Genomic DNA, 24217 nt, shown 5'->3' on the forward strand with positions numbered 1-24217 from the left:
TTTTTTCCTCAGTGATCAGTCAGAGAGTTTATTTGAAAAAAATCCTCTTGTTCAGTTGCAGTGGCACTGGTACCAATGTATCTGGGTACCAAAGTGCCGTCAAATCTGAGCCGTGGAAACAATAGGGACACAGCTGAATTTTGTTTATAACAGTTGTCTCAGGATAAGACAACCCTTTCGTAATAAAATTAACACTGCAATTTCTTTGGAATCCTTTAGTTTTGGTTTCAGTCTGTTTAACTTGGAACTTGAGTAGAAAGATCATACTCTGTGTGTTAATAAATGATGTCTCTAATCAATAACGTTTTAACATATATGACATCTCCCATTTGAGCAACTACAGTTTAAGTACTAAAAAAGGTCAATGTCCTGCCTCTGATCACTGAGCTGTCATCCCCGGTGCTCAGAAATCAGTTTCACCTGTCACAAAAAAAGTACCACGTGACCTATGTGCAGCTCCTTCTCTGAAGAATTAAACTCTATTTTAAAAGACTATTTTACTTTGTAAAGTGGGATGACACTAATCAAAGGGAGCTGTCTTTACTAAGAATTCATTCATTTTTCACATGACAAATTTTCTGAAGCTCTAAAGACACAGAAGTATTCCTTGATAATTGTCTTTCACATCCTTTTTCAGAGGTCAGTAAAATTTTTCTGTACAGAGCCAGAGATGAACTGTGTTGGGCTTTGCAGGCCACACTGCTGCAATCAAACCTTGATTCTGTATTGTGAGAACAGTCATAGACGGTGCATCAGTGTTCATACTTTACTAAACTAAAATTTTATTTACAAAAACAAGCATAGGTATTAGTTTGCCAACCCCTGCTCTAGTCTACCCCTCTTCCCAGGGTTTCCTTTAGACTGTTTGAGAATTCAGAAGCCATCCTTTCTCTTGCCTATTCCCAGCTTTCTCCTAGCTCTATACCTGAAAATGCCATAGATACCTGTCTCTCTCAGGTATGTCATAGGGGCCAGGCATTCTTCTTGATGCTGGGGATGGAAGCATCAGTGAATTCAGTACAGCAAACGGCACTCCCAAGAGGTAAGGCCCACCTTGCCCAGCTGGTTTCTCTTAACTTTCATTGTATTGATGGTCTTGTCCCTTCCTGGGAACAGGGTTCCTCAAAGGCAGAACATGTCCTAAGTGCTTGTCATAAGTGCATATTCTTAGCTTGTTAATAAAACACTTAACATACTGCTAATCCAGACTCTGGGTTTCAGAGATACTGATACAGACTAGCACCTGGATCACTGGGTGTTGCTCTAATTAAGGTGTTTGAAGTTTGAATCTGATTTGACTGAAAGGTATACCCTTAAAACAGTGTTCTTTCTCTTAAAGCAAATCTCAGTATCACGGTGTCATCATTATTCTTTCTGTCCCGTAGTCAATCACTGAAAAGGTGACATCCTGGGTAACGGATTAAACACCATGATGAGTTGTACATTTATAAAGATGTACGATCTACTCTGAGTAGGTGCTTAAATCTTTTCTAGCTATGTACACCTGGGCAAATTAACCATGATAAAGTTTAGTTTCCTTATTGGGATTAAAAACAGCAACCTCATAGGATTATAGGATTACAAATAAGTATTATGTAAAGCACCTAGAACAATACTTGACAACAAATGATCCTTGCAAGAAAAGTTATGACCAACCTAGATAGTATATTGAAAACCAGAGACGTTACTTTGCCAACAAAGGTCCATCTAGTCAAGGCTATGGTTTTTCCAGTGGTCATGTATGGATGTGAGAGTTGGACTGTGAAGAAAGCTGAGCATCAAAGAATTGATGCGTTTGAACTGTGGTGTTGGAGAAGACTCTTGAGAGTCCCTTGGACTGCAAGGAGATCCAACCAGTCCATTCTGAAGGAGATCAGCCCTGGGATTTCTTTGGAAGGAATGATGCTGAAGCTGAAACTCCAGTACTTTGGCCACCTCATGCGAAGAGTTGACTCATTGGAAAAGACTCTGATGCTGGGAGGGATTGGGGGCAGGAGGAGAAGGGGACGACAGAGGATGAGATGGCTGGGTGGCATCACTGACTCGATGGACGTGAGTCTGAGTGAACTCCAGGAGTTGGTGATGGACAGGGAGGCCTGGCGTGCTGCGATTCATGAGGTCGCAGAGTCGGACACGACTGAGCAACTGAACTGACTGATCTTAAGTAAATATTAAGATGAAACATTTCAAGTGACATTTTATAATTTAACTCTATCGAATGATAAAAACCTTCCAACTACTGTGAATTTAAAAAGAAATTAATGACCAGATGATTTTAAATGAAGCCTAAGAAAGGGCATCCAAGCACACTGACCGTTTCATGTCTGCACGGGAAGGAACACAGGACAGGCTGACAAAGCCTCTTAAATGATGAACTGTAACAGCAGCAGCTTTGATTTTGATGGATGCAGCCCAGATCCTTTCAGCAGTAAACCTCAACAAGCCGTGAAAATCCACAAACCGAAAATCTCAAATGAGAACATCAAAGAATACCTGTGTTTTGCAAGCATTTTTTTTTATTAACAAGAGATTGAAACAGTCAAATGCAATGAACTGTGGGATTCAAAAAGTTCCAGTTGCAAAATAAACACATCATGGAAAAATTCACCGATGTTAAAAATGTAAGATTACTTCTTTTCATCGAGTTCCTCTACTTGCACCCGCAAATAGAGAGAGCGGCGCACATGTCTCAGGGCTTCAGTGGCCTGTCCAAGGGAAGAGGAGGGGCACTGATCAGAGAGGACCGCGAGCACATCGGATTGCTGTTCCAAGGAAGTTCATAGCCCTAACATCTCCTGAGGCTGACACAGAGATCTAAACGACAAGTGGTAACTGCCCACGATATTTCAATTTATGTGGATTCTTTTGTAAAAGAGTTCTATAGTATGAGTTTACAGCATAAACTATGAGTTTATAGTACTTCCTTATACTTCTTATTATGTTTGTTTTCCCTTTTACAAAGGGGTTTTTCTAGCTCATGAAAAACAACAGCAACAACAAAAATTCCATTAATCTGACCTATTAGCTTCCCCCTTTTCCCAACTTTATTACCTTAAAAATCTAAATCTTCAATGCCCAGTGCTGGAAACTACTTAGGAGAACATTCTTTAGCCTTCTTGGATTGGATCATTTAAATTTAAGTACCCCGAAAAGCATCATTACATTTTTCCTAAGTAATGATTATATGGAATGTAAATATATTTTTAAAGCCTCTTTATCTCCAATTTTTGGGCCATAAATTCCTGTTATATCTTTCCTTTTTTAAAAATTTGAGGGATGGGTAGCTTAGAAGATACAGGTAACAAAAGACATGATTGATCACTGGCTATTAAATGATCATGTATTGAACAGTAGAAGACATTTTTTTTCTAAAACTTTGTTATAAAATTGCTAAGAAAAATTTATAAAGCTAATGGGTCTGCTGAGAGGCCAGAAGTAACAGCTGCCTAGGAATCAGATTATATGGAAGTGCTCCAGAGTATGGCTCCAGAGCCAAACTTTTGGCTTCATACCCTAGTTTCCCCATTTTCCAACAGGGTATACACCTCTGTTTTCTCATCTGAAAGAAGGAAAAGATGAAAGGAGGAATGCCATATGGATTCTGTTTTTAAGAAGAAGAAACCTGGAAAGTATTTAGAGAGTTTAAAATTGTTTTATCAGAGTGCTCACCTTCCTAAAAGTCTTATGTTCTTAATGGGTTCAAAATTTCCAATTGAGCTTGATATTGGACTTCTTTCTTTAAAAACACATCTTCACTTAAAAATAGATTTCTATTGAAAACTATTATTTTATTATCTCAGAGTCATTTAAGACCTTTCCTATTTACATTTAAAGCTATCCCCATGTAGAATACAGATGACAAGAAAAAAACTGTAGGAAATTAGTATCAGGACATGTCAGCTGTTTAACTGAACAAACCAAAATACAGAGAAGCCTATGCAGGACCAAGATTTAACCTGTGTGAGTGAGCCACCGAGTATGCGTCCCTGATCCTGAATTCTGGCTCCCAAGTAAGACCGGCTGTAAGATGTCATATTTGCAATGAGGTACCTTAGCAAGGTCATCTTTTAGCTTGTTGTACTGTACCACATCAAAATGCTGCTGCTTTGATCTCTTATGGAAGAAGTGAAGAAACTGCCTACTCCTTACAGCTGAGTAAGTATAATCCTAAAAAAAAGCAAAACAGAACATGCTTTAAATGAACATGAGACCTCGGCAAGAAAGACACTTGTCTTAGCAACAACGAAGCAGAGGAAGGCACATCAGTAAAGTATTTGCCATCATATTTGTAGCCATCAGAGCCAGCATAAGGCAAGCAAGTGAAACATTTAGTCTCACTCGAGATCAGCTGTTCCTTTCAAAAGCAAGCAAGCAGGGAAGAGAAATCACACAGGCAGGGATAGAAAAGAGAAAATGGAAAATGGACATTTTTGGCAAACAGGGCACAGAGTACACAAATTTGATGTGTGCATCTCAAAGGAGGAGTTTAAGTTGCACTATATTTCTCTATAGAGGTTATACACACTTTCTCTGTGCTAATATAAATCTCCATCCTCTGGAAAAACAACAAAATTTAACAGCTGAAAAGAACCCAGGTAGCAGTAATTCAGTAAGTAAGAAGGATTTTTTTGCTCATTACTTGAGTGAGGAATTATTTACAAAACACGTTATAACTTAACCATTTTCTAAACAAACTTACCTGTCGAGTGACTATAAAGTACGCAAAAAAGACCATGGAATTTGCAAATGTGATGAAGTATGTAACTGGTTCCATGATATCCCAGGAGTACACCCACCAGGTGAGCCAGGCCATTGCTCCACCCTGAACAGACAGCATCGCTAATCCAGCCCACAGGAGTCCACTGATTTTGGCTTCTGAGCGAGCTTCGATTCTAGCTTTCGTCTGAGGAGAAACCAAATGACTGTCAGTTGTTTACAGTGCACCAACTTAAAAAAAAAAAAAGCAAAGGAATGAAAGTAATACACATCTGCATTAAAGAGGTGAGATTTGTGAGAAATCAGAATTTATACAACATGTACGTTCATGAGTGATCGCTTATTTCCAAATCAATTCATTAGTCAACCATTTTTTAAATTATAACGGTAATACCTGGTCATGGAAAAAATAAACAGAAGGGTATACAATGAAAAGCTCAGAAGTCACCTTCTAAAACCAAGCTAAAATTATGTCTACTTTCTTTGACCCAGCAATTTCACTTCTGTGTATCCTACAGGTAATACTTGCACACACATGATTCATTATGGGTTCATTCTTAAGGGTAAAAAACCAAAAATATCAATTTTTCATGAAGCTATCATGCAGCTTTAGTGAGAAGGCTCTCTAGGTATAATATGGAGATCTTTGCTGGATATACCGTCAGTGAAAAAAGGTGAGACTAGTGTACAACAACATATATACTCTTTACTGGAAAAGGGAACAAAATCATGTATTTGCATTTGTATACAGATAAAGTCTGAAATGATTCACAGTTCAGGGATATGGTACTGGGAGGACAGTAGGAGGAAAACTTTCCATTAGCCATTTTCTTAGATTTTTTAAATCTTAAGTGAAATGTATTACCAACTTTAAGTAAAGAAAAAATGAAAATGTGGGTGTCCTTAGTTACTCACTTGTGTCCGACTCTGTGACCCCATGGACTGTAGCCTGCCAGATCCTCTGTCCATGGGGATTCTCCAGGCAAGAATACTGGAGTAGGCTGCCATACCCTCCCCTCCAGGATATCTTCCCAACCCAGGGATCAAACCCAGGTATCCCACATTGCAGGCAGATTCTTTTCCATCTGAGCTTCCAGGGAAGCGTGAAAATGTGGGTACACAATGCAAAAACAAAGTCCCTCTCTCTGGCATCCCCTAAGTATCCTTAGAGCTAATTACTATCAAAAGTTTCTTTCAACAAGGCACTACTGTATAGAACAGGGGACTATATTCAATATCCTGTGAAAGTCTCTCCATCATGTCTGACTCTCTGTAACCCCATGGACTATACAGTCCATGGAATTCTCCAGCCCAGAATACTGGAGTAGGTAGCCTTTCCCTTCTCCAGGGGATCTTCCCAACCCAGGGACTGAACCCAGGTCTCCTGCATTGCAGGCGGCTTCTTTACCAGCTGAGCCACAAGGAAAGCCCAAGAATACTGGAGTGGGTAGCCTACCCCTTCATAGCTCTATGTCCTGTGACAAACTATAATAGAAAAGAATATAAAAAAGAATGTGTGAATCACTTTGCTATACAAGAGAACACAGTACTGTAAATCAACTATACTTCATTAAAACATTTTTTCTATCTCCAGAAACTCTTTATTCATATACAAAGATATACTTACCCATTTAAAAAAATCACAAATAGGAACAGAGGTTTTAAAAAATGCATTTTTCCCTTTAAACAGGCTCCTGCCCCTCCTCCCTAGAAAAGTTTGTGGTTTTGTTTTCCTTCCACCACTGATTAACTTCAGATGTTAGGAAGCCATTGCTAACTTTCCAGTTGCAATTCAGTTGAGCAGAGTGGGAGTGGAGGGCCTACTGTCTTAAAAAAAAAAAATGGTGATGTTCCAGCTAGTGCATTGCAGTTAATCTTACACTCAGTCACTGAGACACTGGCCCATCCACAGACAACGCACAGCACGGAGTTGAAGATGGCAGCCCGGAGTCAGACTGCCAGCGCTCAAGTTCTCTTCCACATAGTAGCTATGTACCTTTGCTGTCTTAGTTTCCTCATGCAAAGAATGAGGCTGATAATACCGAACTCACAGGTTCACTGTGAGGATTAAAGGAGAAAATAAACCTCTGTGAAGCATTCAGAAAACGCTCACATGGAGCAGTTATACCAATGAGTGAGTGAGTGAAGTCGCTCAGTCGTGTCTGACTCTTTGCGACCCTATGGACTGTAGCCCACCAGGCTCCTCCGTCCATGGGATTTTCCAGGCAAGAATACTGGAGTGGGTTGCCATTTCCTTCTCTAGGAGATCTTCCCGACCCAGGGATTGAACCCGGGTCTCCCACATTGTAGGCAGACGCTTTACCATCAGCCACCAGGGAAGATTCAGTTATACCAATATTGGGTATTAAAATCTTATGGGCAGAGAAGCCTGGTGGGCTGCAGTCCATTGGGTTGCTAAAGAGTCAGACATGACTTTGTGACTAAATGATGATTATTTACAAACACTCAATTGAGATGCTTCCAAACCTGTTCGAGGGGCTGCAGCTGTCCCTTCAGATGGTCAATTTTCTCCAGCAGATGGTGCTCTCTCTTCTTCTGAAACTCTTCTAAATGCAAGGCGGTGAACAGTCTGTAAACCAACGATTTCATGTTTTCCATCTCAGTAGCCTGCTCGCTGCTCAGTTTTTCTGAGAAAAGAAGACACAAAGGAAACGTAAGGCAGTCACCACACCTTTTCCTCAGGGAACCAAATCTGCGCCCCCATGGCTGGCTGGCTGGGCGCTCCCCACTCCTTGGGGGGGCATTTGATATTGGCCTTTATTCCCATCTCAGGTGATTCCTCTTTCTGGAATAATAATAACCAGACAGTAGGTTTAAAATTCATTATGTTTTTGTCTTTTTTTCTTTTGTAATATGACCAGGACTGTTTCTTTCTTTTTTTTTTTTTTTAAGGAAGAGTAATACAGGAAAAAGGAGTATCCATCTACCAGAATCCAGGTAAATACCTCACCTGAGTTTGTAACACTTCAGTTTATGGGTTCACTTTTATACCTGAGTTAACCTAAGATCCTTCTTAACCCTCAACTCTCTATCCAAAATCAATTCAGGGTCCACTGGGGAGGGAAGCTGGTGTACAAACATGTAAACAACAGTACAATATACATTTGAAAAGCAATTTAAGTGTAAGTTATTTTCAATAAGATATAGAGCTGAGGGGAATCACATTTCTGATTTTTAAAATTATTTAAGTTTTTCTTTTTTAAATTTTTAGAAATATTTTTCTTGGAGGTATCTTCAGAGAAAAGGCTGGTATCGGTGCTGGAGTATAAGATCAGCCTGAATCATCTAGTTACATGAGAAAGAAAGAAAATGTTTAAAATAAAAAGGGGCAGGCAAGTCACAAGCATGGGAGCCAATGATGTTCAAATTGTACCAGATATGGTTAGTGGGAGACCCTCCAGCTGGCTCCTGTGTCCTTATGACTTACTCCCATTTTTGTTAGCATTTCCTTTTTTTTTTTTAACTGACATATATATAGTTGACACAATATTAGCTTCACGTGTACAGCATAGTGATTCTGTATTTTTACAATTATACTCCATTAAAAGTTTTTAGAAAATAATGGCTATAACCTTCTGTGCTGTATTCTTGCTTATTTTATACATAGTAGTTTGTATTTCTTAATCCCCTACCCCTATCTTGCCTCTCCCCCTTTCTTTCTCCCCACTGGTTCCCACTAGTTTGTTTTTTATATTTGTGAGTCTGCAAGTCTGCTTCTGTTTCGCCATATACATTAATTTGCTTTATTTTTTAGATTCCACATATAAACGATATCATATAGTATGTGTCTTTGTCTGACTAAGCATAATACTCTCTAGGTCCATTCATGTTGCAGCAGATGGCAGAATTTCATTCATTTCTTTTTTAATGGCTGAGCAATATTCATTCTTTTTTATGGCTGAGTAGACATTCCAAAATGTCTACTGAGGTCTGAGTATATACAGCAGTATTCCAATATACAGACACACATCTGTTGGTGGACACTGGGATGCTTCCATATCTTGGCTATTGTAACCAGTACTGCTACGAACACTGGGGCGCATGTATCTTTTCCAGTTAGTGCTTTCATTTTTCTCCATATACTTACCCGGCGTGGAATCGCTGGGCCATATGCTAGCGCTAGTCCTATTTTTGGCTTTTTGAGGGACCTCCACACTGTTTTCCAATTGCCTGCACTGATTTATATTCCTACCAACAGTGCACAAGGGTTCCCTTTCTCTGCGTCCTTGCCAACATTTGTTATTTGCAGACTGTTTGGTGACAGTCACTCTTAACAGGTGTGAAGTGATACTGCATTGTCTGGATCTGCATCACTCTGATAATTAGTGATGCTGAGCATCTGTTCATGTGCCTGCTGGCCATCTGTTTGTCTTCTTTGGAAAAATGTCTACTGAGGTCTTTCACTCATTTTCCATTTGCGTGAAACATCTTTTTCCATCCCTTACTTCCAGTCTGTATGTCTTTAGCTCTCAAGTGAGTCTCTTGTAGGCCACATATAAAAGGTTCTTGTCTTTTTAAATCCAATCAGCTGCCCTATGTCTTTCGACTGGAGCAGTCAGTCCACTGACATTTAAAGTAACTACTGATAAGTATGTACTTATCGCCATTTTATTACTTGTTTTCCAATTGTTTCTGTAGTTCTTCACTGTTTTTTATTTTATCTAAATCACCTCCTCCCACCCCTCGCCACCCCCTTGGCATTCTTGCCTGAATTTGGCTGCCAATATAATGGTTTTTCAACTACAGCAGCCCTCCCATATTCACCAGTCAGAACCTGGCATTCTAATTATAAACATGGGCCCTCCCTTACATGTTGATTTACTTGGCTCATCATCTGTTTATTAAGGCATAGACTCACTATTCACCCTACCCTCAGCAGTCCACAATCACAGTTTACCTGAGAGCAGAATCCTCTGGAGCCAGTACAGGTAGGAACACTAAACTACAACTGTTGAAATGCTGGAGGCTCAGTGCTGACTAGTTTGAGAAATAAATACACTCACATGAGTTTTATCTCCAGCAGTCCCATCAGGTTCTGACAGTGAAGGTCAGAGACCTGCTTCCAGCAGAGACAGCAGAAAATTAACTATTCTCAAATAGCCCTGAGCATTACTTTCTCTATACCTAGGAAATAACCAGTTGACCCTCAAATAACGTGGGGGTTAGGAGCACCGACTCCCCACACAGTCAAAAATCCACATATAACTTCATAGCTGGCCTCTGTGTCCATGATTCTATGGACTCAACCAACTGTGGACCACGTAGTACTGCAGTGCTCACTGAAACAGACCTGCATGTCAGTGGACCCACACAGTTCTCACCTGTGCTGTTCAAGGATGCACTGTGCGATGCTGCTGCTGCTGCTGAGTCGCTTCAGTCGTGTCCAACTCTGTGCGACCCCATAGACGGCAGCCCACCAGGCTCCCCCGTCCCTGGGATTCTCCAGGCAAGAACACTGGAGTGGGTTGCCATTTCCTTCTCCAATGCATGAAAGTGAAAAGTCAAAGTGAAGTCGCTCAGTCGTGTCTGACTCTTTGCGACCCCATGGACTGCAGCCTACCAGGCCCCTCCGTCCATGGGATTTTCCAGGCAAGAGTACTGGAGTGGGGTGCCATTGCCTTCTCCATCACTGTGCTCTACAAGAGCCTAATTTGGCCTGGAGAAAGGGCAATTAGCCAACTCCAGGCCCCTCTAACCTTCCTGTCTCACATTGGAAAGAGAAAAAAAAGATAAACTCTTCTGAAGGTCACAGCACAGTAATCCTGGCCCAGTAAAAACCCTGAGATTTAATCATAAGATTACACACTGCTTCTCCACCCCAATACCTGAACATTACATCAACAGGACTCCAGTTCTGTGCAAGACACAGACTCTATTCAAGTAAGAATTTCTGGAGAAACTTGAACGTAACAGGGGAGAGAAAAACAGGGACCCTAGAAGAAACTGAAGCCTCTGATACCTACAGCTATAGCAAACAGCTGAACTCCTGGTCAGACTCACGTAGTACCTCACAATAGAGACCTACTTGCTTCAGCTTCTATTTTCAATAACATCATGTCCAGCTTTCAACAAAAAATTACAAAGCAGGTAAAAGGCAAGAAAAAAACCATCTAAAGAATCTATAAGGCAAACATCAGAATCTGATATGGTAGGGATTTTGGAATGATCAGACCAGGAAATTAAGACAGATGTGATTAATATGGTAAGGCCTGTGATGGGAAAAGTAGGCAACATGCAAGAACAGGTTTGGTGATGACTTTTAGATTACAACACCCAAAGCACAGTCCTCGTAAGAGATAACTGATACACTCAGCTTCATTAAAACAAAACCTCTCCTCTGCAAAAGACAATGACAACCAAATGAAAAACAGTGCGAGAAATACCTGCACAACAGAGATCTGACAATGAATTGTTACCCAAAATATATAAACAAACCTTAAAAATTAATAACATGCTTAAAAAGCGGGTCAAAGGCTTGAAGAGACACCACACCAAACAAGATATATAGATGGTAAGTAAACGTGTGAAATATGTTACCAGGCAAGTGCAGACTGAAGCAGTGAACTGCTGCTACTTCACAGCCTTAAGAAAGGCCAAAATCCAAGGCACTGGCAACACTACATGCTGGCCAAGATGTGGAGCAACAGTAGCTCTCATTCACCGCTGATGGGAATGCAAAATGGTGCAGCTTGTTTGGAAGAAAGTCTACCAGTTTCCTACACAGCGAAATATATGCATTATATGGGCAATCATGCTCCTTGGCATTTACCCAAACAAACGGAAAATCACGTCCACATAAAAACCTGCATACACATTTATAGCCATTTTATTTGTAATGGTCAAGACTTGGAAACCTCCAAGATGTCCCTCAGTAGGTGAACAGATACATAACCTATGATACATCCAGGCAATGGAGTAATAGTGCTCACAAGAAATGAACTGCAAAGCCATGAAAAGACAAGAAAACTTACATGCATACTACTCAGTGAAAGAAGCCAGTCTGTAAAAAAGTTATGCGTTGTACCATTTCAACGATACAACATTCTGGAAAGGCTAAACTATGGAGACACTAAAAAGATTAGTGGCTGCCAGAGGTTAGGGGTTAGGTAGAGATGAACGAGGAGAGCACAGAGGATTTGGGGGCAGTGGAGCTATTCTGTGTGAAACGACAATGGAAAGGTGAATCCATGTCATTATACATTTATCAAAACCCATAAAACAAGCGGGAGATAAACTGGAAATCTGGAATTGACATATACATACTACTACATACAAAATAAACACTATCTGCCAGGATTTGCTCAAACTTCTGTCCATTGAGTCAGTGATGCCATCCAGCCATCTCATCCTATCTGTGAGATAGTGAAGGTTTAGGGAAGCCTGGCATGCTGCAGTTCATGGTGTCTCAAAGAGCTGGACACAACTTAGGGACTGAAAAACAACAATAAAACCAACAGCAAGTACTGTATAGCACAGGGGACTACATTCAGTAACTTGTAATGATCTATAATGGAAAAGAAAGTCATTCATACACACACACACACACACACACACACACACGTATACAACTGAATCACTCTGTGGTACTCTGAAACAATGTAAATCAACTATAGTTCAGTAATAAAATATAGCCTTAAAACCCCCATAAAGTATAAAACACCAAGAGCAAACCATCATGTAAAGTATGGACTTGGAGTGATAATGATGTTTCGATGTAGGTTCATGATTAAAAAGAAATGCTCCATTCTGGTGTTTACAGTAGGGGAGTCTGTGGGGAATGGGTACATTAGTATACAGGACCTCTGTACTATCTGCTCAATCTTGCTATGAACTTGAAGCTGCCCTTTAAAAAAATAAAGTAAAGCCTACTTAGGAAAAAAAAGAGCTAAAAACTGTACAACAGTATACACTTGAGTTCATGATTTTCAGGTCCACTTCTTCTTAACCCAATAATGTCAGATTAAGCATTCAAGATCCTAGAACAAAGTCTTAAAAGTCTAAAAAGAGTATGTGAGGCTACATGAAGCCCTGACACCGAACTTCTACCGATCATTTCTACCCTTGCTAGAAAAGCTTAACTACTGGTTCTCCAAAGCCTTCTTGGTCATTTGGTTAATTAAAAAGATTCTCAGGATAAGCCTGCTCCCTGAAAAAAGGCATACAGCAACAGGGCAATGTTAAGACAGTTCACAGCTGTGCTTCTTACCTTTCTTAGGGCACTGTACATCATATGTTATTTTATCAATAACAAGTTTAAAATCATTCATTAGCAAAATTTCCATCAAGGTTGAAGCTGCAATTTCAGTGCCATCTGAAAATGCAAAAATATGTCCTTGTTTTAGAATAATAATAACCATTTTTCAACAAATGGAAAAATATTAATCCAGGTCTTTATAATACAGTAGTGGACATTCGCCTTTTGGGGCGGGCAGAAGCTCCCCAATACCCAATACTGTTCCCACTGGGAGTAATCCTCCCAATACTGCCCGTTACACTGGACCAAGACGAACACGCAGACACCCCATCACCCACTCTCTGTCAGCAGGGCTGGGGTCCAGACTGAATCTCCTGGTGAGACTGTTCCTACAGACAGTCATGTACAGATTCCGGGCTGGGAGGCAGGGACGCATCGCAACAAGGCCAGTGGAGGCAGAGGCTGGGGGAACGGGTGCCAGCAGCGGAGCCCATCAACCATTCCCTGGCTAACTTCTTCACCCACGTCCTTCTGCAGCTCCTGCCCTCTTCTGAGCCTGGTTTTCTGTCAGTTCCAATCAGAAAGCCTGCTGACACACTCCTCAGCTCAGCCAGTGTCCATCTCTGTGGCTTATGGCCAAACCCCTGACTTCCTGGTGGAGGAACGCAGGTGGTAACATTTTAAAAAAGCCCACCTTTCTCTTATTTTTTTTGAACTTCCTTTGTGGCTCAGCTGGTAAAGAATCCACCTGCAACGTGGAAGACCTGGGCTCGATCCCTGGGTTGGAAAGACCCCCGGGAGAAGGGAAAGGCTACCCACTCCAGTATTCTGGCCTGGAGAATTCAACGGACTATATAGTCCATGGAGTCACAAAGAGTCAAGACACGACTGAGCAACTTTCACTTTCGCTGGTGGCTTAGACAGTAAAGAATCTGCCTGCAGTGAGGGAGACCCAGGTTCAATTCCCGGGTCGGGAAGATCACCTGGAGAAGGAAATGCAACCCATTCCAGTATTCTTGCCTGGAGAATGCCATGGACGGAGGAGCCTGGCGGGCTACAGTCCACGGGGTCGCACAGAGTCAGATGCGACTAAGTGACTAGCACTTTTCTTTTAATTACTAAAGGTGAGTGATTTGTATTGTTTAAACCACTTCAAACCACCACCACACAGGGCTGCCTCCCTTTCTAGCTTAGGGAAGATGAAAAGAGGCAAAACTGTGACAGGAGTAAACATGCACTTGTGTGGCATGTTTAAAGAGGTGGAGAGAGGCAGGAGAGATTCCAACAGTGATTTCAAATATCCTAGGAACATTTCAGAAAAAAAAAATTTCTAGGAAAATTGCAAAGTCAGTGTGCTTTGCACAGCTTCCTATCTAGCCTAGCTATTGTTATACTTTTGAAGTTTAATGTAACCCAGGGGTCAAGATTCAAACTCATTGAATAATAAGCAAAAAAAAAAGTGCTGGGAGGGGTTTCTCTATCATTATTCTTTCAGAATAGTCTGCACATAATTAACTGATATAAAGTCCAAGACGTATACTTTCGCCTGGCCTGGCATGTGCTTGGCTGCATTCAACCAGAGAGGTTTCAGCTACACTAATACGCACGGTGAGAGTAACGCTGCTAGTAAAATCAGGAAGAACCCGGATGCCTGCCTCCTGTCTGCTTCTCAGCAGTTCTTTTGTTCCAGAAGGCGGCAAGTCAAGTCTGCACCTGGGTCTGTTCCTAGAATTTGGCTGTTTGGGTTCCTGTTCATCAGCTGGGGTGAGATCATCTTTCCAGGAATTGCCAAATAACTCCACCCACGTTATGGGCAAAACTGTGACAAGCTTAGAACACTCTTTTCAAGCCCAAATTAAATGCCGGCAAATTCCACCCACAGAGCCTCTTAAAAAAAAAAAAAGAAAAAAAAGATCAGCAACACACCAAATCCGCTTTATCTGATTTGCAAGTGTCATTTAAAATTTACACTTAAATGACTTCAAACCTGCTCCTTAAAATAGTATAATAAAAAGAAATCAGCTGAGAATGTATCTCCTTTATACTAATACAGGATCAGCTAGAGACGGATATGAAACACTTTTGAGGCGTTCATGATACAGTGATGAATTTTTCACCTATTCTTGGGCAAGTACTAACATGAACCCCAAGAAAGTGTTTTCACTCAGTCCAAAGAGCACCTGCACTCAAAGAATTCTGGCGTTTTTCTGGTGCACACTCCAGGCGGGCACCGTGTTTGGTGCCCTTCTGAATTCTGCCTCTTCTGGGGAAGGCCCTGGGGATTCGGTGTTCCTGCGACTGGCAGGAATATGTCAAGGATGAAGTATTAGGCCATGTGGCCACAGGGCTAAATCCTCATTTCTCTGACCTTGGTTTTACCAGGAAGAAACTCCCCTTCCAGTTGAATCCAAAGTCCTTCCAACAACCTACATGGAGGCTTTCCCTGGTCTGCCCTACCCCTCCTACATGTATCCAGCTCCCTGAGGGTGGAGTTAGCTCCCACCTGAGGGTCTCTGTCTGGAAAGCTCTTCTCCCATCCCTGTCATATCTCTTACAGGTCTTCACTCAAATGTGACCTTAGTGAGTACCTCCCCCAAACACACACACTCCCACCTCCCCACCACTCTGCTTTTTCACTGTAACACTTATTATCTAATATATAAATTTAAAATTTATATAATTTATAAATTAAATATTTAATTTATTTTGTTTCTTTCTCCTTGTAAAATGTTAGTTCCATAAGAACAGGAGTTTAATCTCTATTGTTCTTTGCTGTCTGTAGCATCTAGAACAAGGCCTGGCATATAGGATTAATACACAGGAACCTCAATTAAATAGTCTGGAGACCGGAAGGGGGAGCTCTCACATCCTGTAAGGGCGCCACAGCCCAGCATGAAGACGAGTGCCTCTTCTTTCCCAAGGACCCAGCCAATGAAACGTCAGGGACCCCCTGTTTGCTACTGTTTCCCCTCTTCCTTTCCTTCTACAGAAGCATCCGCCTTTCCTTGTCTCGCAAGTGCTCACACTTGGCTCTTGTGAGCGGCTGCAGACACTCAACTGCAGTTCTCTACTCTGCACTAAACCCGTCTTTGCTGGAGAAATATCTGGCAATCTATTTGTTTCGGGTCAACTTCTGTTTGCTGCTCAATGTTTGTTAAGTAAATAAGCTGTTAATCTCTACTCTTCCAACTTTTATATCTATCCCTTAATTGGTTCTGAACTTGGACAGGGAAGAAGAACGTTAACTTCCTTTCCAAAACTGTAATAGTCATCATTAACTTTTAAATAAGCTTATTCTAAGAACGTAATACTACAATAAAATAACAGTGTAAATTTATTCATTTGTTTATATTTATAGTAGCCTGGTATATTGGGCTGGGGTAAAGAATTCTTTATTCTCTTTTAGGGGCAGTAGGGCCTGCTTTTATGTCCTTAGATCATACAAATATAAAAGCTATATCCTAGATTTATTTAAAAGTCTTAGCTAATTAACTACGTCTGCTGGTATCAAACTAGTTTCCTGAGAATTAATCCTGTCAAAAAACACTCGAAACCATAACTGCTTTATAGCAAAGATCAATGAACTATTTGTGTGTTATTCACTGTCTATTTCATGAATCATGGAGCCTGCATTTCATTTTCTAATTATTCACATTTCTTATAGACAACTAGATGCTAATTACTATGTCACTAAAATTTTCTCAGAGAAAAATTTGGGGGCTAAGTTTATGAAATAAATAACCAAAACATGAATTAAACTTATTCCATTTCTTTTTTCTCCATTAGAGTTCATTTTTTATACAACTCATGTTCAAAAATGAAGGACTCAGTAAAGACCAACCATTTATTATATAGTAACTTTCTAGAAAGTAAAGAAACAAAACAAAGGTTCAAAAGAAGAGAAAAAGACAAAGTTGGAAATATATATATATATATACCTGCTGTGAAGATGGCAGCTGTTCTGATACCTTTATCTTCATTTTGTAGGTCCTGAAGGAATGAACCAACTGTTGATAACATTGGCTTGACTACAAATTGACAGCGCTCTTTTCTGGACGGCAAAGTAAGTGTTATCAAGGGAAGGCCATGTTTATAATTAATTGTGATTTCTGTTATGAAAAAAAAAGTTGATAATAGAGGATGGATAAAACTTACTTTTAAAAATAACTTTAAAATTATTAAACATTATGAACAATGAAATTCTAGAAGGAATACCTAAATATGGAATTCATAACCCTCTGAATTCCTGCAATAATTTGTATCACTCTCATAGTACCTTCATTATACTAGTTAACATATTCCCCCCACCATTTTATTAACATTTTATTAAGTGTGTACCACACTTTGTTATAATTATCTGCTTAGAGTCTTCCCAGGTAAAAATTTACTGAGGGCAGAAACTACTTCCAAGTCATCTCTAACTCCTTTGATTAATGGGATGGGAGTTTGCCAAAAGACATCAGAGATCTTACGGGAGCAGAGAAGGCAGAAACTGAACTCTGATTGGGGGAAGAGTGGAAGGGGCAACACAAGAAAAGTCTGTTTTGCTCAAAACTCACATTTCTCACTTAATTTAGAAAGATGAAAAATTAGCCTGGGGAAATCAAAGAAGTGATAAGAAAGCTTACCGTCAGATGGCACCAGTGTACTATAAAGATTTGATTGATAGAATTTCACGTTTCCACACAGTTTCACACACAAAACCTGTAATGATATAAGTGATTATCCATGTATAAGAGTACAATATAAAACGTAGGGGAAGGTAGCAACTACCCTCCTATAAAATGTTTTTTAAATGTAAGTGGTAAAAGTTAAAGCCCCTCCCTTTACTTTTTCACAGTTCTCCAACTTTCCCCAAAGATAATCACAGTAGAGGTGACGAAGACTCGCTCCTGGACCAAACTTTAGTTGGGATCCTCTGAGCCTGACTAAATCCCAACCTGTGCATGTCCTCTAGGAGTTAAGCAAGAATATTGTCAAGTTAGCTTAGCCACCCCGTTCCCCCCCCAACACACACAGCCCTCAGTATCTGATCAAATTCCTCTTCCTCCACCATTCCCCAGGTATTATCTGATCACCCCCGTCTGTCTTCAACAAGAATCCTGCCAGGTCAGTTAGCAAAAAATTACCCTATCCTCTTAGTAATATCCCATCCACCACCTCACCCCAACGCGTGCCCAACTTTGCTCCTTGGACACAAATCCCCACTTTTCCCTGTTGTATTCAGAGGTGAGCCCAATCTCTCCCCCCTACATCAAAACCCCACCATGGCAGTCCCCCTGAATAAAGTCTACCTCACATTCCTTAACAAGTGTCATGAATAATTTCTTCTTTCACAGTGGTTTGGTGTATAGCCTCCCAAGTGTTTTTCCATATACTGCCACCTTCACGTGCAAGTTAAATTGTATGCTAGAGTTAAATTTAATGCTAAAGACAGTTTATAAGTCAGGTTCCTAGATGCCAATGATGATACATTGCTCATAAAGTTCTTATTGTTTAATGTGCTGATGAAGTTTCTGTACCAGTATTGAAGAAATCATTTTAGAGGCAGTCATTAGACAACCAGGAAATGCTGAAAGCAGGTAAAGTGCCCAGGGGGAAATATCAAAGCTTTCTCAAGCTTCTGCATACCTAATAATTATCATCTGGACACCATAATATTGTCCATTGCTAAATAAACAGGGCTTGTTAAAAGCACAGCTTCCTGGACTCCACTCCCAGAGATTTTTGATCTAGTAAGTCTGAGGTAAGGGTATGAGATTTTGCATTTTTTAATATAAATTTAATTGGAGACTAATTACTTTACAATATTGTATTGGTTTTGCCATACATTGACATGAATCTGCCATGGGTGTACATGTGTTCCCCATCCTGAACCCCCTCCCACCTCCTTCCCCATCCCATCCCTCTGGGTCATCCCTGTGCACCAGCCCTGAGTACCCTGTCTCATCAAACCTGGACTGGCGATCCATTTCACATATATTTTACATGTTTCAGTGCCATTCTCCCGTATCATCCTGCCCTCTCCCTCTCCCACAGAGTCCAAAAGACTGTTCTATACATCTGTGTCTCTTTTGCTGTCTCACGTACAGGGTTATCTTTACCATCTTTCTAAATTCCATATGTATGTGTTAGTATACTGTATTGGGACTTCCCTGGTGGCTCAGACGGTAAAGCGTCTGCCTATAATGTGGGAGACCTGGGTTCAAGCCCTGGGTCGGGAAGATCCCCTGGGGAAGGAAATGGCAACCCACTCCAGTATTCTTGCCTGGAAAATTCCATGGACAGACAAGCCTGGTAGTCTACAGTCCATGGGGTTGCAAAGAGTCGCACACGACTGAGCAACTTCGTACTGTATTGGTGTTTTTCTTTCTGGCTTACTTCACTCTGTACAATAGGCTCCAGTCTCATCCACCTCATTAGAACTGATTCAAATGTATTCTTTTTAATGGCTGAGTAATATTCCACTGTGTATATGTACCAAAGCTTTCCTTTTTTTTTTTTTTGACTTTTGTCATTTTATTATTTTTTTTAATTTTTATTTTTACTTTATTTTACTTTACAATACTGTATTGGTTTTGCCATACATTGACATGAATCCACCATGGGTGTACATGCGATCCCAAACATGAACCCCCCTCCCATCTCCCTCCCCACAACATCCCTCTGGGTCATCCCCATGCACCAGCCCCAAGCATGCTGTATCCTGCATTGGACATAGACTGGCAATTCGATTCTTACATGATAGTATACATGTTTCAATGCCATTCTCCCAAATCATCCCACCCTCTCCCTCTCCCTCTGAGTCCAAAAGTCCGCTATACACATCTGTGTCTTTTTTGCTTATCCATTGGTCTGCTGATGGACCTCTGGGTTGCTTCCATGTCCTAGCTATTATAAACAGGAAATTTTACCTGTGCTGTGATGAACATTGGGGTACACATGTCTCTTTCAATTCTGGTTTCCTTGGTGTATACACCCAGCAGTGGGATTGCTGGGTCATAAGGCAGTTCTATTTCCAGGTTTTTAAGGAATCTCCACACTGTTCTCCATAGTGGCTGTACTAGTTCGCATTCCCACCAACAGTGTAAGAGGGTTCCCTTTTCTCCATACCCTCTCCAGCATTTATTGCTTGTAGACTTTTGGATAGCAGCCATTCTGACTGGCGTGAAATGGTACTTCATTGTGGTTTTGAATTGCATTTCTCTGATAATGAGTAATGCTGAGCATCTTTTCATGTGTTTGTTAGCCATCTGTATGTCTTCTTTGGAGAAATGTCTGTTTAGTTCTTTGGCCCATTTTTTGACTGGGTTGCTTATTTTTATGGAATTGAGCTGCAGGAGTTGCTTGTATAATTTTGAGATTAATTCTTTGTAAATTGCTTCGTTTGTTATTTTCTCCCATTCTGAAGGCTGTCTTTTCACCTTGCTTATAGTTTCCTTTGTTGTGCAGAAGCTTTTAAGTTTAATTAGGTCCCATTTGTTTATTTTTGCTTTTATTTCCAATATTCTGGGAGGTGGGTCATAGAGGATCCTGCTGTGATGTATGTCAGAGTGTTTTGCCTATGTTTCCTCTAGGAGTTTTATAGTTTCTGGTCTTACGTTTAGATCTTTAATCCACCTTGAGTTTATTTTTGTGTATGGTGTTAGAAAGTGTTCTAGTTTCATTCTTTTACAAGTGGTTGACCAGTTTTCCCAGCACCATTTGTTAAAGAGATTGTCTTTTCTCCATTGTATATCTTGCCTCCTTTGTCGAAGATAAGGTGTCCACAGGTGCATGGATGAGAATTTGCGTTTTTAATAAGCCCCGGGGTTATACTCAAGTTATAGGTATGAAGGCCATACTTCAGAGTAGCTGGGTTCTAGAAGACCCTCTGTGGCTTTCGGGTCACTACTTCTAAATTTCAGCATAGAAACATTCTGAAATCCCAATTTTAGTGCTGGACAAGGGCTACTGCCTTCAAACGATACTCAGTATCAGGTCAAGACACGACTCAGGCTTCTCTTTCATCACATCTTTTTCCTAAATACAATTCTAACCACTTCACTTAAAACCCTGAAGACTTCAGTAGCTTATATAAAGTACTGATAGAAAGCACAGTGACCCCATAGTTGAAAAGACTGGTATTCTATGATGGCAGGAGATCACAGATAAGTCATAGGACTGTGCTTTTGTTCTCGGAAGCCTTAGGTGGGGATACCCATATCTTGTGGGTCTTGTGGAGTCAATATAAGGATTAAACAACACAAAGTATCAAGCAAGGGTCAGGTACAGTCTGTGAGCCTCACCTGAGCAGTACAGGCCCCCTCCTCTCTACAGCTCCATCACTTATTATTCTCTTTCAGTAGGGACTTGGGCCTCAGCCAGATGAGCTCTGTGTCACTGACGTATTAAAATGTCTTCTTCATTCCCTTCTGCCTAACAGACCCTGTCTTTCCCTCTGTGCCCAGCTCTAAGTCCTTCTGCAGGGTCATGATGGTTAAGTGTGATGGCTTTGCCATCAGAACCAAGTTGGAATCCCAGCTTCAAGATACACTAACTGCCATGATCTCTGACATGTAGAGGAAGTTTCAGGAAGAAATGGGTTCTAAGAGAAACAAAAGGGCAAGTTTTCTAGTAGAAAAAAAGAAAAGAAAAAGAGCCAGGGGTTTAGTAAGAAAAGGAAAACATGAGAAAGGTCTGTTTGAGTTTCAAAGTAAAAGGGAGGCAGGTGTTAGTGGAAAGGAAATGTATTATGATCATATGTTGGGCCAATTAACAAGATCAGATTGCTTTGAGAGTTTTAACATATTTTAGATTATGTATCTTTATTATTAAGTAAAACAAGACGTAATTCCCACTCAAGACAGTATAAATTAATACTTAAGCAACACCTCTGCTCCATGTTCAAAAAGAATACACGTTCCCCTTGTAGCAACACCAAGAGCAAAACAATGTGATAATCAAGACTCAAGCAAGTAGGGAGTCCACTAAGGTTCTCTATTCTGCAGGAAAAGGGTGTCAGTGGAAAATGATGCACTGTGTATACCACACTTTCCTTGGGGAGGGAAGTATTAATGATTTTATTTTTATTTCTTTTTCAATCAATATATTTTTACTGAAGTGCAGTTGATTTACAATGTGTTAATTTCTCCTGTACAAAAGTGATTCAGTTATATATATATATGTACATCAGTTCAGTTCAGTTGCTCAGTCGTGTCCGACTCTTTGTGACCCCATGAATCACAGCACGCCAGGCCTCCCTGTCCATCACCATCTCCCGGAGTTCACCCAGACCCACGTCCATCGAGTCCGTGATGCCATCCAGCCATCTCATACTGGGTCATCCCCTTCTCCTCCTGCCCCCAATCCCTCCCAGCATCAGAGTCTTTTCCAATGAGTCAACTCTTCTCATGAGGTGTCCAAAGTACTGGAGCTTCAGCTTTAGCATCATTCCTTCCAAAGAACACCCAGGTTTGATCTCCTTCAGAATGGACTGGTTGGATCTCCTTGCAGTCCAAGGGACTCTCAAGAGTCTTCTCCAACACCACAGTTCAAACGCATCAATTCTTCAGCACTCAGCCTTTTTCACAGTCCAACTCTCACATCCATACATGACCACTGGAAAAACCATAGCCTTGACTAGACGGACCTTAGTCGGAAAAGTAATGTCTCTGCTTTTGAATATACTATCTAGGTCGGTCATAATTTTTCTTCCAAGGAGTAAGCATCTTTTAATTTCATGGCTGCAATCACCATCTGCAGTGACTTTGGAGCCCAAAAAAATAAAATCTGACACTGTTTCCACTGTTTCCCTATCTATTTCCCATGAAGTGATGGGACCAGATGCCATGATCTTCATTTTCTGAATGTTGTGCTTTAACCCAACTTTTTCACTCTCCTCTTTCACTTTCCTCAAGAGGCTTTTGAGTTCCTCTTCACTTTCTGCCATGAGGGTGGTGTCATCTGCATATCTGAGGTTATTGATATTTCTCCCGGCAATCTTGATTCCAGCTTGTGTTTCTTCCAGTCCAGCGTTTCTCATGATGTACTCTGCATAGAAGTTAAATAAGCAGGGTGACAATATACAGCCTTGACGTACTCCTTTTCCTATTTGGAACCAGTCTGTTGTTCCATGTCCAGTTCTAACTGTTGCTTCCTGACCTGCATGTAGGTTTCTCAAGAGGCAGGTTAGGTGGTCTGGTATTCCCATCTCTTTCAGAATTTTCCACAGTTTATTGTGATCCACACAGTCAAAGGCTTTGGCATAGTCAATAAAAGATATATATTATATATTCTTTTTCATAGTCTTTTCCATTGTGGTTTATCACAGGATATTTAATATTGTTCTCCATGCTATACAGTAGGACCTTGTTTATCCATTCTGTATATAAAAGCTTACATCTGCTAACTCCAGCCCCCCACTCCATTCCCCCAACCCCGCTCCCCTCGACTGGCAACCACCGGTCTGTCCTCTCTGTCTGTGAGTCTGTTTCATGTGCTAAGTTGCTTAAGTCGTGTCTGACTCTTTGGGACCCTACAGACTATAGCCTGCCAGGCTCCTCTGCCCATAGGATTTTCCAGGCAAGAATACTGAAGTGGGTTGCCATTTCCTCCTCCAGGGGGTCTTCCTGACCCAGGGATGGAACCCACATATCTCACATCTCCTGCAATTAGCAGGCGGGTTCTTTGCCACTAGCACGACCTGGGAACTTTGTTTTGTAGATGGGTTCATCTGTGTCATATTTTAGATTCCACATGTGGTATCACATGGTATTTGTCCTCCTCCTTCTGGCTTGCTTATGCTTAGTATGGTAATCTCTAGTTGCAGCCATGTTGCTGCAAATGGCATTATTTCATTTGTGGCTGAGAATTTTCCATTACATATTTGTGCCACATCATCTTTATCCATTCATTGATTGATGGGCATCTAGGTCGTTTCCACATCTTGGCTATTGTGAATACTGCTGCTGTGGACACAGGGGTGCATGTACCATTCTGAATTATAGTTTTGTCTGGATATATTCCCAGAAGTGGGATTGCTGGATCATATGGTAATTCTATTTTTAGTCTTTTGAGTGGCCTCCATACCATTCTCCATAGTGGATGCACCAACTTACATTCCCACCAGCACTGTAGGAGTGACTTTTCTGCACATCCTCTCCAGCATTTACTGTTTGCAGCTTTTTTGATGATGGCCATTCTGACTAGTAATAGGTGCTATCTCACTGTAGTTTTGATTTGCATTTCTCTAATAATCGGCAATGTTGAGCAGCTTTTCCTATGCCTCTTGGCCATCTGTATGTC

General features: G+C 40.9%; 1 protein-coding gene across 1 annotated transcript in view; it reads right to left on the reverse strand.

The window, feature by feature from the left end:
• Positions 1 to 2561: 2561 nt before the first annotated feature.
• MCUB (mitochondrial calcium uniporter dominant negative subunit beta) overlaps positions 2562 to 24217 on the reverse strand; it is a 98842-nt gene continuing 77186 nt past the window's right edge. Inside the window, exons 2-8 of the mRNA XM_052642234.1 lie at positions 17560 to 17635; positions 16870 to 17040; positions 12944 to 13048; positions 7204 to 7364; positions 4700 to 4903; positions 4051 to 4167; positions 2562 to 2705 (exon numbers count right to left, since the gene is read on the reverse strand). Of these exons, the coding sequence (XP_052498194.1) occupies positions 2628 to 2705; positions 4051 to 4167; positions 4700 to 4903; positions 7204 to 7364; positions 12944 to 13048; positions 16870 to 17040; positions 17560 to 17635 (912 nt within the window). The 3' untranslated portion in view covers positions 2562 to 2627. The remainder of the gene's footprint in view (positions 2706 to 4050; positions 4168 to 4699; positions 4904 to 7203; positions 7365 to 12943; positions 13049 to 16869; positions 17041 to 17559; positions 17636 to 24217) is intronic.

Source organism: Budorcas taxicolor, chromosome 6 (genome assembly GCF_023091745.1).
Source record: "Budorcas taxicolor isolate Tak-1 chromosome 6, Takin1.1, whole genome shotgun sequence".
Taxonomy (NCBI): domain Eukaryota; kingdom Metazoa; phylum Chordata; class Mammalia; order Artiodactyla; family Bovidae; genus Budorcas; species Budorcas taxicolor.